Here is a 14,482-nt window from a genome sequence, read left to right on the forward strand (position 1 = left end):
TATTTTAAAAATATTTTTTCCTTGGCAAAGGCATCTTAATAGGGAAATCTCTAAATTCCTCCATTTCCATAAAACGTAAGAAAATCTGTTTATATGTCAATGTAAACTTTAATTTCTCAGCATCAAAATAAACCATGATTTTGATCATTGGGTGAAAGGGTTTCGGAGCTACAACAGTTTAAAGTTGCAAATTTTATGAAAATACGATAAATTTAAATATTTTAAATTTAAACACTATGAAGTTCTGATGCCTCAAACTTTGCACAAAGCATTGTATCACAGTTCTCTACGTACAAAAAAAGTTTTATTGTATTTAGAAGTCGTAAGGTCAATTTTCTCTATATTTCGGTCGATTTGAGATGGAAAACCTAGAGGCACATTAAGTAGTGAATGCAGAAAACCATGAGACACAAAGTTTGTCTTCCACATACGCTTCCATGATACCATGAGCGAGTGACGTCAGGATAAACCTTTCATGTCAAAATATTACAATTATTTTCTCCTTGTAGGTCGACTATAGACGTCACGTTTCAAAAGCATAATAAATAGCACACAGGTATGCAAAATGTTCTCCTCATCCATGCTTACCATTCTTACCTCACGCTGTCATCCATGTTACTACTGTGTGCATTGAGGTGTTCTTCAACCTGTGGTGTAGACTTCCCAGGAGATAGGTACAGAGTGGCCCCAGACATCTCCACAACCGCGTAGGATTGAAACACAGGCGTGAAGGGCACATCCGATCCTCTGAGGTTAAACAGCCACGCGATCTCATCCAAGGCCGTCAAGACGAGCACGTTGAAGCCCTTCTCGGCCATAGTCTGACGGACTGCTGATATTTTATCTTGCCACGACAAGCCTGCAAGTTTAAAAGATGGAGTATGTTCTACATTTGACATGGCATGTGAAGACTTTCATTCTTTTAGATGGTTATTTAACGTCACTGTATTAACTACTAGGTTTTCTAGCATCGATGGAATTGGTATTTGGCGAGATGAGGCCGACGATTTGTCGTAAAATTACCTGACATTCGCCTTACAGTGGAGAATATCTAGGTAAAACCTAATCAACCCAAGTGGGATTCAAACCAGTCCAAGTGCAACCTCGGATCAGCTGTAACGGTGGCCTGAAGACTTTCATAACCACGAGGAACCAATGAGAACACACATACCTTCCTAACCAGCAAAGTTCTGAGCAATGTTCTAGCTTTGGTCTATTGATTGGCAAAAGTATTTGGGTTTGTCTGTAATTTATTAGGCTTATTGTAACTTACAGCTATAAAATTGTTTAAAGAGCATTCTTTTTCTATTCTTAAATGAATAAAAACATATGGGTATACAATTTGAACTTTGCAAGAAAATCAGAGGCCTGTTTGTCTCATCTGTGTTCAGCGTCGTGTAGACCCCATGTTATAGGAGTACTACTTTTATTCGGCTAATATCAGATCGAAAAATTCCACATACTGATTTGGGATGAAAACTTTTCAATAGATAATTGTGGAATGAACCCAGAAACTAGTTGATTCTTTGTCTTGACAAGTTGCAATTTTATTGACTTGAGGCTTTCCCGGCATTTGATGTAGAATAACTCTTCTCGGGTTCTCAGCCAGGTGAGTTGGAGATTAGCTTCCAAGCTTTCGATGGCTAGTGGACCACCAGTACACGGCAGACAGTCGGGACCAGCAAGTAGCTCCTGACTGGCTGCCGCTTCCACCAACCAGAATGTGCCTGGCGGTCGGGACTAGGAACTAGCTCCTGATTGGCCTGCAGCGGGAAGCCCTACTTTTGCATATATACCGGCTAAACATGGTCCCACATCACTTCATCCCTGAAGAAGATGGCAGAGCTAGCCGTCGAAAGCTTGGAAGCTAATCTCCAACTCACCTGGCTGAGAACCCAAGAAGAGTTATTCTGCAATTTTATTGTTTCAGAAGTGAAAAGGATACCATTCAGCGTATACTATATAGATTGAACGACAAAATAATACGAGTTTATAATATTAAATAATGCAAATATATGAAAATTAATAAAGATCAGTTACCAGAAATTGTTTTACAATGATGAATACCAAAGGGACAACAGACATGATATAACCAAGAAAAAGATGGGTGACGAAATAGGCTACATACCAGTACCCTAATCCTTGACAAGCAGAAATAGAACTAGAATAAAATAGAATGGAACATGTGTGTATATATTGGTGACATAACTTGCCTGTATACTTGGTGTCCAACACGAAGATAGGGTCTGAAGGATAGGGAGGACGTCCTTCTGCAGCACCCCAAATCATGTCCACTAAGTTGTCATACAGGGGCTCCAGTCTCAAATTTCTTTTTGCTAGAGCACAACAAAAATAGTCATCTATTATCACAAGAAAACGAACCACTTAAAATTAAATTATACTAAAAAAATGGTACATAATGAAATTCACGAGGACCTTCGAACTGATTATGAAAACCTGGATTTATATTATATAGAAAGTATGTTGCACCTAACATTTCAAAACGAAATCCTTGAAATGGGCTGGTATAACATGCCGACATTTCTTTTTGTTTCCGAATTTCATACAACGCGATTATTTCTTTAATATCCTAGGTTCTGCATGGTAGAAAGGCAAAGCCAAATTCTCAAGAACATTACCTGTGCAATTGCAGCTGATAAATATTTGTTTCCCGGAAGGAAAATATTAAAAGATGATAACAATAATATCAAGGTATTGTCTTTCATAGTTCTTGTTTCTGATGATTCTAAAATATTTTCTAGACGGACAAAATAGTATCTTGAGGGAACCAAAACAGATACGGAATCAAACCACGTATTTCCGAAACAATCTTGTCGAATTTGGAACAAAGGACTGACATATTAATTTTTATTCATATTATCATATTAAGTTTAAGACAGGTTCATCGTTTGCATTTGTAAGGCTCTGTGAGGTGCCACTCATTTTAAATTTTTGGAAGAGGAAGAGACAACTAATAATCTCTCAAAAGCACTTTTCTGACCTTGTAAACATTCTTCTAGGCTTTTTTCTCTTTGATTTTTTTAGCTTTGATTCAAACTTGCAAAATTGATCCCATTCTCTAGACATTTTAGAAGCATTAGCATAAACATGCTTTGAGTTTTACAAAAAATATCTAAGCCTACTTTTATTAAAGGATTAAAGCTCGAACGCAGCCAAATATGGCCATGCTTATAATAATTCGAATAATGTTTTACTGGCACCATTATCACTACTTGTAGAGGTGGACGATTCTAAACATGTCACAATTTCATTATTGTAAAAAAAAACTGGTTCTTGCCATTACGAGCATCCTGAAGGTATGACTATCAAGAAAAACTGCAAAAGAATGACATAAAGGTGTGATCAATGTTGTGATAATTTTACTTTTGAGTACGGAGACACATTTCGTACATTCCTATCGGAAGCCATAGTTTAAGCAGCATGAATAATGCAGAATAAACGTCTCAATCGTCATTTCAAGCTGTAAATAAAATAACATATTCGTCTAACTGTCTGAGACTTTCAAAACTATATCCTAGTCGAAAATTTTCTGTGTTGTTTATCGGGCGTGGGAGTGCACATTTCAGTCAAAAATACTGTATTTGCTTATTTCACTCATATTTGCCTTTCTTAAATAACAGACATACTACGATGGCACCATTTGTTTCACTGTAATGAATCGTCTTAAATTATGTAAATTCGTTTTGATATTTTGTAAAGTTCAACTTACTGAAATATTCATCCCAAAGAATCCAGTCTGTGTAAGGAATTATTTTCGGATCTGCAGAAATCACATCTCCACTCGGTAACTGCATTGCCAGCCATTCTTCTATCTTCGGTACCTGTAAATATTATTATTATTATTATTATTATTATTATTATTATCCAATGGCGAGAACTTGACTTTGAGGCATTCACTCAAGCGTCCCCATCTATAAGCTGTAATTCTTTTTGCCATCATAGGCGTTGCTCTCGGAGTACCATAGGAGATGGACTATAAGTATAGCATCGCATAATGATAAATAGAACATTGGTGGTATACTGGTACCGGTAGGGGAAACGGGAATATCCCGTAAAACCTATTACCAAGCATTATCTTTGCTCACCACAAACTCCATTTGGACCCATCAAGTTTCGAACCTGAGTTACCAGCATGGAAATTCGACGCTCTAGCCATTAGGCTAAAAGTGTGCTCAAACCTGAAAATATTTCATAATTAAAGTAAGAATGCAATAAACTCAATTCATGACATATTTTGTAATAATATTGTAGATATAAATATCCAAAAAAACTTTAAAATTGCTATCTGTTCCCCAGGATGTTGGCAGTATGGGGCCAATAGAAGCAACTCTATCGGTAAAGTTGATATCTTGAATCGAGTTACCGTAATAGATTTATTTAGCTTGTTTATATTGTTTGTATTTAGCATTGCAATAATATTTGTATGAGAGTTTGAATTGTCAATTTCTATATTTCTTCCTTTCTTTCATTTTCCTTCTTTCCAGTGCCTCTCTATCATTATTTTTTCCTTTCTCTTTTCTTTCCTTCTATGGAAAAAATAAGGGAGAATGTCAAGGAAACGACAAAATTACCTTTCGACAATTGATATACTCTTACACAAAGGATTAACATAATTTTAAATTAGACCTGTAGATAATTATTGTAACTGCACAATATGATAATTCTTAATATAAACAAATTTACAGTACTGGTGCCTATCACATAACTCCGCAATTAAGTAAACATTCATGTCCATATAACATCGGTTTACAAACAAAACACATTAAGTAAAAAAATATTAGTTTTGAGAAAAGGTGTATATAATGTACATTATGTACAGCTGTCAAAAGAAAAAGTGGCCGCTCTCCTGAAACAAAGTTCCCTTCGGGTATCTTCGCTACAATTCGGAGACAGGCGATGTTACATGTTGTTGGACCACGTTGCCTGATATCTACAGTTATAATTGAAGTATTCTGTGTGTTATCGATAGCATAATGGTAGCGTTCAGGTCTCTTATTCATGAGGTCCTGCATTCGACTACAACCACGTGCTTTTTATGTTCTTTTTTGTTCTGTTTTTGAGAGAGACAAACTATACATAATGGCTCCTTTCCCTTTTACGATTATTTTAGTAATTAACATCAGGTTCATTAATATATTATGCCATGACTTTATCATTATGATATTGTGGCTGCAAATGGAAAGAAAAAAGATTTTATTCTTAATAAAAATATCTTTCGTGGCATAAACAAAACAAATTTACTGGCGTCGGCCTTAAAACATTCAAACAATTAAGCGTTCAAAAAAACAAAACAAAAAGCCACAATTGAATATTTAGTCTATCTTCCTCTTATCTCGATCATCTTGCAGTCGAGTGGGCATGGAATTGACTAGTCTTTGCAAATAGCGACTGTTTTTAGACACGATATTCCAGGCATTCTGAACATACATACATAAGTGTTCTGTCCATGGGCAGGTCTTTCATTGCAAACCCAGCAATCTCCAATCTTTCCTATTTTCTGCCTTCCTCTTAGTCTCCGCATATGATCCACATATCCTAATGTCGTCTATTATTCTTTCCAACCAGAGACCCAACCAGTTACTTTTTATCTTTCTAATCAGTTTCAGCATCATTCTTTCTTCACTCACTTTTTCAAACACAATTTTATTTCTTATTCTATCTGTCCACTTCACACGCACTGTTCTTCTCCACATCTACATTTCAAATGCTTCAATTCGTTTCTCTTCATTTTGTCGTAATGTCCATGTTCCTTCCCTATACAATGCCACACTCCACACAAAGCACTTCACTAGTCTCTTCCTTAGTTCTTTTTCCAGAGGTCCGCAGAAGATCCTTCTTCTTCTATTTAAAGCTTCCTTTGTTCATGTTTTCAGTTTTTCTTGGGAAGGATAGGCCTAAATGCGGTAACATCCCGTTGCTTTCCGCACACCACTATCTCTTTCGCATCTTATTAAATTCCAGGGGGCCCAAGCGTGGAGATGAGGAGAGTGGATTTGACTAATTGGGCCCTCCGGACTTCACCGAAAGTCACGGCAAGGGTTAAATATTAATTCTATCAGGATGTTTGACCCTATCAGAGATCGGGAAATCTCAATTAGCCTTTGCCCCCCACATCCTGGACTAGCTTCTACGAATCATCAGAAAATCTTAGAGTGTGATTGGGCCAATTTTTCCGAAAATGTTTCCACACTTTCGCCCTCGTAGCTCAGCGGACGAACGTCGGAATTTAGATGTCAACGTCTCAGGTTCAATTCCTCGTTACTCCTTTTCATTTTATTGTGGTTCAAGATAGTATAATGTAATAATACAAAAAGAAAAACTAATAGCAGTATTATGCAACTGGATTTTTCCAAACCTAATATTAAATTTATGTTATTTATATCGCTAAAGAACGATTACAATATAAATAACTTGAATATTATTTATACAGTATCACTAAAGAACGATAACACAATATAAATTATAAATATCGGTTTGTTTAATTAATATAAGATATTATATAATACATATTTAATTATCTAAATAAAATAACCTATTTTACAAAGAAAGATGTTTATTTGTGTTATAATAATTACCTACATAAAATACAGATTATTTATATTGCGAAAGAACAATAACAATATAAATAACTTGAATATTATTTTATAATGCTAATGAAGGAAAACAATATAAATGATAACTTGAATATTATTTATATCGCTAAAGAACGATAACAATATAAAAAACGTGAATATTATTCATATCGGAATTTCACAGATTTATTACAGATGTATTTAAGAAATTGTAGAAGAATAGTAATTAGTAACAGTGTCCTATTTATTCCTCTTGGAGCCAAATTTGTAACTTTTAAAAGTGTGGTTACTATGTTGAAGTGTATGTGTTGCAACGGATGCTTGATTTGTTATGTATGTGAGTCAGTTATGGGATGCTTGATGTCGTCGCAATGTCGTAATTATAGTTTGATTGTGTTTGTGTGACTATTGTGTATTAATTTATGATGTATGGTACGGAAAGCTGCATATTTGTGTTATAGAAATGTTACGTATGTGTGTTGTTAATGTTTTTGTATGTTTAAAATTGATAACTGATATTTGTTTTGCAATCGCAATGCCTAATTTACGGATTGTTTATGTTTTGTTTACATCGCGTAAGCTAATTTAATTTTCTTTTCCATTTCTCTTTATGCTTATCTTTTTTGTGTATAAAACTATAGCCCTAACATACATATGTAAAATAGGGCTAACCCCAATTGGAGATACTGTAGCTACAATAGTAATAATTATTATTCATATCGTTATAAAACGATAACAGAATACAAATGATGACTTGAATTTTATTCATATCTCTAAAGAACGATAACAAAATATAAATAACGTGATATCCATCAAGAACGATAACTGGATATAAATGATAATTTGAATATCATTTACATCGCTAAAGAACAATTAAAAAATAAAATGAAAACTTGAAGAAGGCGCGAACCCAGAACCTTTGAATCATTAAACAAGCACTCTACCGCTGGTCTGCGAGGAGCAGATATGGAACACTTTCATAGTTCCGGAACTGCTTGTACAAGCACATGCATCGTGTAACATCGTCGCGACCCAAAGTGGACTTCGAAAATATTCGCTGTTCACGAGTGCGGCCACTTTTTTTTTTGACAGCTGTACACATAAACTTAGAATTATGAAATTAAATACTGGTACACATAAAGAGAAACAACTTACGGTACCAAAAATAATATTTTGAGAAAAATCAGTTTTGTAAAGAACTTTCAAATGCCTTTGCCTCACAAGTAATATTTTTTTTACTTAATATATTTTGCTTGTAAACTGACAATATATAATTACCAGTAATCTTAACATTTTACGTTTTTAGTACAGGACTATCGACACTTAATTTTCTAATCAGTTAACTACCGGTATCACTTTTGTCTACCAATCTGCAATAAAAATTCCTATCTCGTAAAATTTTCAAACTGATGAAACATAATCAGTATAATTATTATAAAATATAGACTTTTTTTAAGATCAAACAATACAATGAAAATATGTAGGCCTAATATTCATACCAAATACAGTAATTATTATTTTACATGGTGCACAGAGTAGGAAAAAAAAAAAAGAAGGTGGGAGATTTCTTACCTCTATGAAACCAGAATTCTTATCACCCCACCACAACCACCATCAAACAGCACCATTATCACATAACATCATCACTGTCACCATCATCATCATCATCATCATCATCATCATCACTATCACCATGATCATAATTATCACAATTGCCATTACCATCATCACCTTAACTGTCATTATAATTTTTTCATTATAGCCGACACAATAATAAATAATAATCTTCAACATTATCATCAACATCATTATTATGTAATTAACAACATCGACATCATGGATGATCTGCAAGCTGATTTAGTCCATTATTATATGATTTATTGTACCGGTAGTTAAAAGTAGGAATTCTAGAAGAAACATGAATACAGCAGGCCTATAACATTAAAATATAATGAACTCTACATTGGTAATCATTTAATGATCAGTTATCCCAAAAGTTCAAAGTAGTACTATATCTCAAACCACAAGAAGTAACTCTCCTGCACCTCTTACCTCTTTGAAACCTGACTTCATGAGCAACCAATTGCAGTCAAGCTGATTCTCAGCCTGGAGGTAGTATCGACTGTCTGTCCAAAGGGCAGCAGAGTGAAGAGTGACAACAGCATCACCGGCACTGCCAGAAAACCCTGATATATAAGCCCGGCGTTGATCATGACTGGATACATACTCACTCTAATCAAATTTGAGACTTTAATTAGAAATAAATATAGAAGAACTTTAAAACCAAAACAATGTCAATTAAAAGCCTATACATGTAGGCTATTATAATAACAATGTGTCTTTTATAAAATAAATTTCTATAGCAAAAATCTCATTCCCTTCATAAAGATGATATGATAAGCACATGAAAGAGACATTTGTGTACCGTTATGTCAAAAGCTGCATATACACTGTGTCTGGTGAAATTACTACAAATAAGAAATGTAAATATTTCTTAAATTAATAATGCTAGAATAACGTTGTTTCGTTGTTTATTACAAACCTCTTCAAGATTTACTAAATAGAATATAATTTCATGGTGTTCAGGTAAAGAGGGTTAAGTAATTTTTTGTGCAAATAAAGTTTTGTTTTCCAGGTAAATACAAAAGTTAAACTCTATAAATGGGTGTGCAAAAAATAAAATAATACTAGCATTTGATGTATTTTATTTGTGTAGAAAATTATTTGCAATAAGGGTCCAAATTTTTATTTTTATTTATCTCAAAACTCGATTTTTATGACTTTATGTCCCTTTACCAAAACACCGTCGAATTTCTACATACATATTAGTGTGTATGTGCAGCACATGACCAAACATATTGACAGAAATGCTATCTCTGACAGATGATGAGAAAGCATTTCTCAATTGTGTTACATTCTTTGATGAAGCCTCCTCTCACACTTGTAGTAAAGTGAACTGCCATGACTGTAGAATTTGTGAACGTAAAAAACTCACATGTGGTAATGGAACATTAGTGCGACAGCCCAAAATAGAATGTGTGGTAAGCTCTGACCTCAGATTCTGTTATTAGGCCTTCCTTCTTCGTAAGAGCCACAGTCACAGAGAGAGCATAGTACCTACCTAAATATGCTATGAAATTTTGCAACCTTCTGGATACCACAAAGATACATTTTTCATCAAGATAGTGCCTCACCAAATTATATCAGTCCAACCAAAGCATATCTAAATGAATAGTTTCCAGAGAGATGGGTGAGAAGTGAATTGAATTAGCAGATCCCATTGCATGACGTCTAAGTTACTAGATTCGTCCCATTTAAATTTCTTCTTATGGGGGTGGGTCTACATAGATAGTGCATTCACATGCTCCGAATTAAGTGCCACTCTATATTTAGTAACAACGTTTCCTCCATCACTAAACACGAAAAACCCTTTCTTTTTTCTGTCAAGCACTTCTCCATGATCGATCAATTTAAATTCAAACGTTTCACCGAGTTTACCTCTCAAATTCTCATATGACATAATGGAATTCACATTTTTCACAGACCAGAGAAAACTTATTTTTTTTCTTTATCAAACTAAACACACAATCTTCATATACAAACTCAGTACAACTGGTCGAAACAGAAGACTGGTCCCTATTGTAATCGAATTACCAGATTTTAGAAAGAGAACAAGGTAGTTACACTCTCACTTGCACACAGTGTAGACATGGCTATTTTATAAGGGTTGAGGGGGACGAATCTCAGAAAAGTATATATTTCATATGCTAAGAAGATGAGCTGACAACAAGGTGGAAGTTTTCTTGGAAAACCATAAAACTTAATAAGTGTTTCGCATTGTGTTTCAACTTTCAATAGAGGTAGACTAGGTCACTGTCCTCATATCTCCGTCTCTTTCTGAAGTGTTTGTGCAAAATTTTGCCTAAGCTACCTGCTTTGCAGTTAGAAAACAACAGTACTATTTTGCTTTTAAGTAAGCAATTTCCGAGAGAGGAATATTGTCGGAATTTTTAGTATGAGTTTATATTAAAAAAAATAATAATTAATATCGACTGCAACCAATTAATTTTAATCGACTCGATTATTCGATTAAATATTTTTGATCGATTAATCTTATAAACAGAAATTGATCGATTAATCGATTAAATCCCACAACACTAATTCTGCAGTGCCTGGGAAAAGTGACATAAGTCAGTTTCCAGAAACCTTTTTTGATAATTTATTGACAACTTACACTGGTTTATGTCAATTTGATTTTTTTATGTATGAATTATTGTAATGGGAGAAATACTTATGTCTCTTTTTCCAAGCGAGCAGATGTTCCGTAAGTTGTCAATAAATTATCATGAAAGGCTTGTGGAAACTGACTTATGTCACTTTTCCCAGGCACTGCAGAATTATTACACTCCGGGACATGAACTCCTTGGGATTTATGTATGGTTACTGTGAACAACAGGGACAGCCGTTTCAACAAACATCTGCCAACAATTACTTGGTGCTCGTCTTGTGAAGTGATTATGTATGCTGACACATTTGCCTCCACCATGCGCTCTCGGAGTTGCCGTAGACGCTCCGTCGTGTCCACGCGACCAAGTGGGGCAGGATCCTCGGAGCTGCAGACATTCCGCCTAAAAAGGGCCCTGGTGTCTCTGCTGTGCCTCAACTCAGTGCCTCCGACTGGTGGCGCAGTCTTGCTGGCAGCCAGTCCCACTAACACTGTAAACAAACATTACAAACCCACACTACATTTAAGCAACACGTCTACAGACAGCTGAGTACTTCCACTGGTTTCAGATCTCATCAAAGCCAAGTGAAATTTCATCATCATCATCATCCTTCACGAATTAGGCCTCTGTAGACCTGTTTCGGCCCCATCTAGCAGTCTTCTTAAAGGTCTTCCTGGTCGACGATGTCCTCTAGGTTTATATTGCATAATAATTTTTGGGATTCTTGAATTTTCCATTCTTCTTACATGATCTAGCCAATTGAATTTGTATCTGCTGATTTTTTCTTCTACTGACTCTACTTCTAATTGTTCTAAAATTTCTTCATTCCTTTTTCGGTCTAAAAGAGTATATCCTGCTGTCCTCCTCAAAAATTTCATTTCCGTTGCTTTGATTCTGTTCATGTCTTTTTTCTTTAATGACCAAATCTCGCTTCCGTATAAAAGGGTGGGTAATGCTAGTGTATTATATATTTTTATTCTTTTAGATTTTTGTACTAATTTAGCTTTTGATGCACTGTTTATTATTCCTAGAATTTGTGTAAATTTGGTAATTTTCTTGTTCACATCTTTTTCATTTTGATAAGATATTTCACAACCCAGATAATTGAAATTTTGCACTTGTTCGAGGCATTGGTTATTGTGTATTATCTTACTTCTGACTGGGTCTTGTCCTAAAAATGCCATTACTTTTGATTTTTGTGCTGAAATTTCCATCCCAAAATCTTTTAATATTTTATTTAATGTATACAATCTAAAGTGGCAGCCCCACTACTGGACTACCTAACGATAAGGCTAGTAACCTATCTTAGGGAAAATTACATTACTTTCAAGCCTCAAACAAGCAGTATAAGGACAGATAATTTGATGACAACCCAAGTGAAATTTGTGGTGAAAAAAATGTTCATCCGTTTACCTGAGATCACTCCGTCATCATCGTCATCATCTTAGTCTTAGTCTTAAGTCTCCATCACCAACTTCTTTTTAATCTTTGTATTATATCTCATCTTTCTCTCCATCATCGTCATCATCCATTATGTGAAAACTACGTCAAGCAAAATAAGCACTTATAAAAAAATAAACAAATGTCAATTATACTACATACACTTCCTTTTATTCATTTTACGCTCTTCCCCAGTGATCGAATTGAGCTGGTATGGCATACCGGAAGTAAAATAAGATGCCAAAAGCATACCGGCAGTAAAAGTTTAAAATTTATTTAGTGAAGCTGATCACAAAATCAAATGTGCTGATCAATAGTGTCGTCATGTATGTTGTGGCTTTCATGTAACTGTTTTCTTAACGGGCACCAGTTTTTACACTGTGGCAGTTACATCACCCGACTTAAACCCCATTATGCAAGGGGGACCGCACCTGTCGTTGGTCAACGGGTCCTTCGGACCTAGCCGGGAGGACTCATATTCCTCAATCAAACACTTGATCACTACAAAATTTTCTCATTCATACCTACAAGAAATAGAATCAAATGCTAAAGACAAAAAATGGATTACACTACTTTCCAACCCAGATATAATCCCCCAGAGACCAAGGAAAACAGCAGTTGCAGCCTTCAGACTATTGACAAATCATGACTGTCTAGCAAGTCATCTCTACAGAATAGGTATCTCAGCTTCACCAATATGTGTCCTGTGTAATGATCCAGCAGAAATGAATGAAGATCACTTGAAGACCTGTGAAGCATTAAGATCAGAAGAAACTACAGTTCAGAAGTATTGGAAAGCACGACTGCTAATGGCTTCATTGCCAGATGCAAGGTACTAGACAACAACAACAACAACATAGTGTCGTCATACAAATACTCTGTATCTCTTCGATATTCCTGCAGTAATGCGTGATATACATACAGAGTGAATCGTAAGTAATGCCATTAATTTCAGGGGGTTATTTTTTGAGATACTGTAATAATTTATAAGTAATTAATGATTCACAGCATTCAAAGCATATTCCTTCCCTTTTAAATAACCAGCAGCACTACTAAATCAGAAGAGAAAGCTGTAAAACTAACTGCTTCTGAAAGCATTCACATATATAAAAAAAAACCTTGCAGCCCTCAAATTAACACTTTCAAATTATTAGTGAAATGTTGAATTCTCCGTCTTTTGAGTTCACTAATGTAATCAGAACACCTGGAATACCATGTTCATAAAAATCTTACAGATAGGAGGGAAGTTATTCAGTGGCGTATGCTGAACCTGGAGTTTGGGTGTTCTGTTAAAAATATATAGTTGGTCTATCTCGCACAATTATTATAGGCCTAAGTGAAATATCGGGTCAACATTAACTGCCATTTTTAATATATAATTTAGTATTATTTATAAATAATACACCTGTGGAGTAACGGTCAGCGCGTCTGGCCGCGAAACCAGTGGCCCGGGTTCGATTCCCGGTTGAGGTTTTTTTCGGGGTTTTCCCTCAACCCAATATGAGCAAATGCTGGGTAACTTTCGGTGTTGGACCCCGGACTCATTTCACCGGCATTATCACCATCTCATTCAGACGCTAAATAACCTAGATGTTGATAAAGCGTCGTAAAATAACCTACTACTATAAATAATAACTATGGGGTGGATGTTGTTTACCTAAAAATCTACTTAAATTATCATTAAAATGTCCTTAAACTAATGGAAAAATGATATGAAATTAAAAGAAAATGACATTTAAATATTATTCGAAGTACTTGCACCACAACTTCTTAAAACTTAATCACCTTGTTTCAATGACTGCCCTGCAAATGCCGGAGAAAGGAGGCAACTACAAATAACGTTATTCAAAATTGCATTATTTATGATCAAACAATAACCATGGCCAACAAAATAACCTGTTTGAAGTTCCGCAACTCGCTAACTATTCTACAATTTCATATTGTGAAATAGAAAAATGTCTAATGTATTGTTCGCTTTTTGTTTTATATTGTTACACTAAATTCAGAAGTGGCGGGGTAGGTCTACCCTTATTCACTATATGTAATTTCCTAGTGGGCGAGGAGAGAATGGCTTTTGCAAAAGATCTTTTACAGTGTACATTTGCAAGTGCTATTATCATTAAATAAGTAATTTAAATTGTTCACCTGCGCTGGCACACAACTATGAACCCTAGTAAAACCTAAACAGAGTAAATTCACGTAAACACACACGTCAAACACAAT

At 35.1% G+C, this 14,482-nt stretch overlaps 1 protein-coding gene across 1 annotated transcript in view; it reads right to left on the reverse strand.

The window, feature by feature from the left end:
- Positions 1-14,482, reverse strand: part of LOC138712353 (xaa-Pro aminopeptidase ApepP-like) — a 61,931-nt gene that overhangs the window by 23,481 nt on the left and 23,968 nt on the right. Inside the window, exons 3-7 of the mRNA XM_069844017.1 lie at positions 11,086-11,309; positions 8,646-8,825; positions 3,731-3,842; positions 2,214-2,336; positions 598-859 (exon numbers count right to left, since the gene is read on the reverse strand). Of these exons, the coding sequence (XP_069700118.1) occupies positions 598-859; positions 2,214-2,336; positions 3,731-3,842; positions 8,646-8,825; positions 11,086-11,309 (901 nt within the window). The remainder of the gene's footprint in view (positions 1-597; positions 860-2,213; positions 2,337-3,730; positions 3,843-8,645; positions 8,826-11,085; positions 11,310-14,482) is intronic.

This window comes from Periplaneta americana, chromosome 13 (assembly GCF_040183065.1).
Source record: "Periplaneta americana isolate PAMFEO1 chromosome 13, P.americana_PAMFEO1_priV1, whole genome shotgun sequence".
NCBI lineage: Eukaryota > Metazoa > Arthropoda > Insecta > Blattodea > Blattidae > Periplaneta > Periplaneta americana.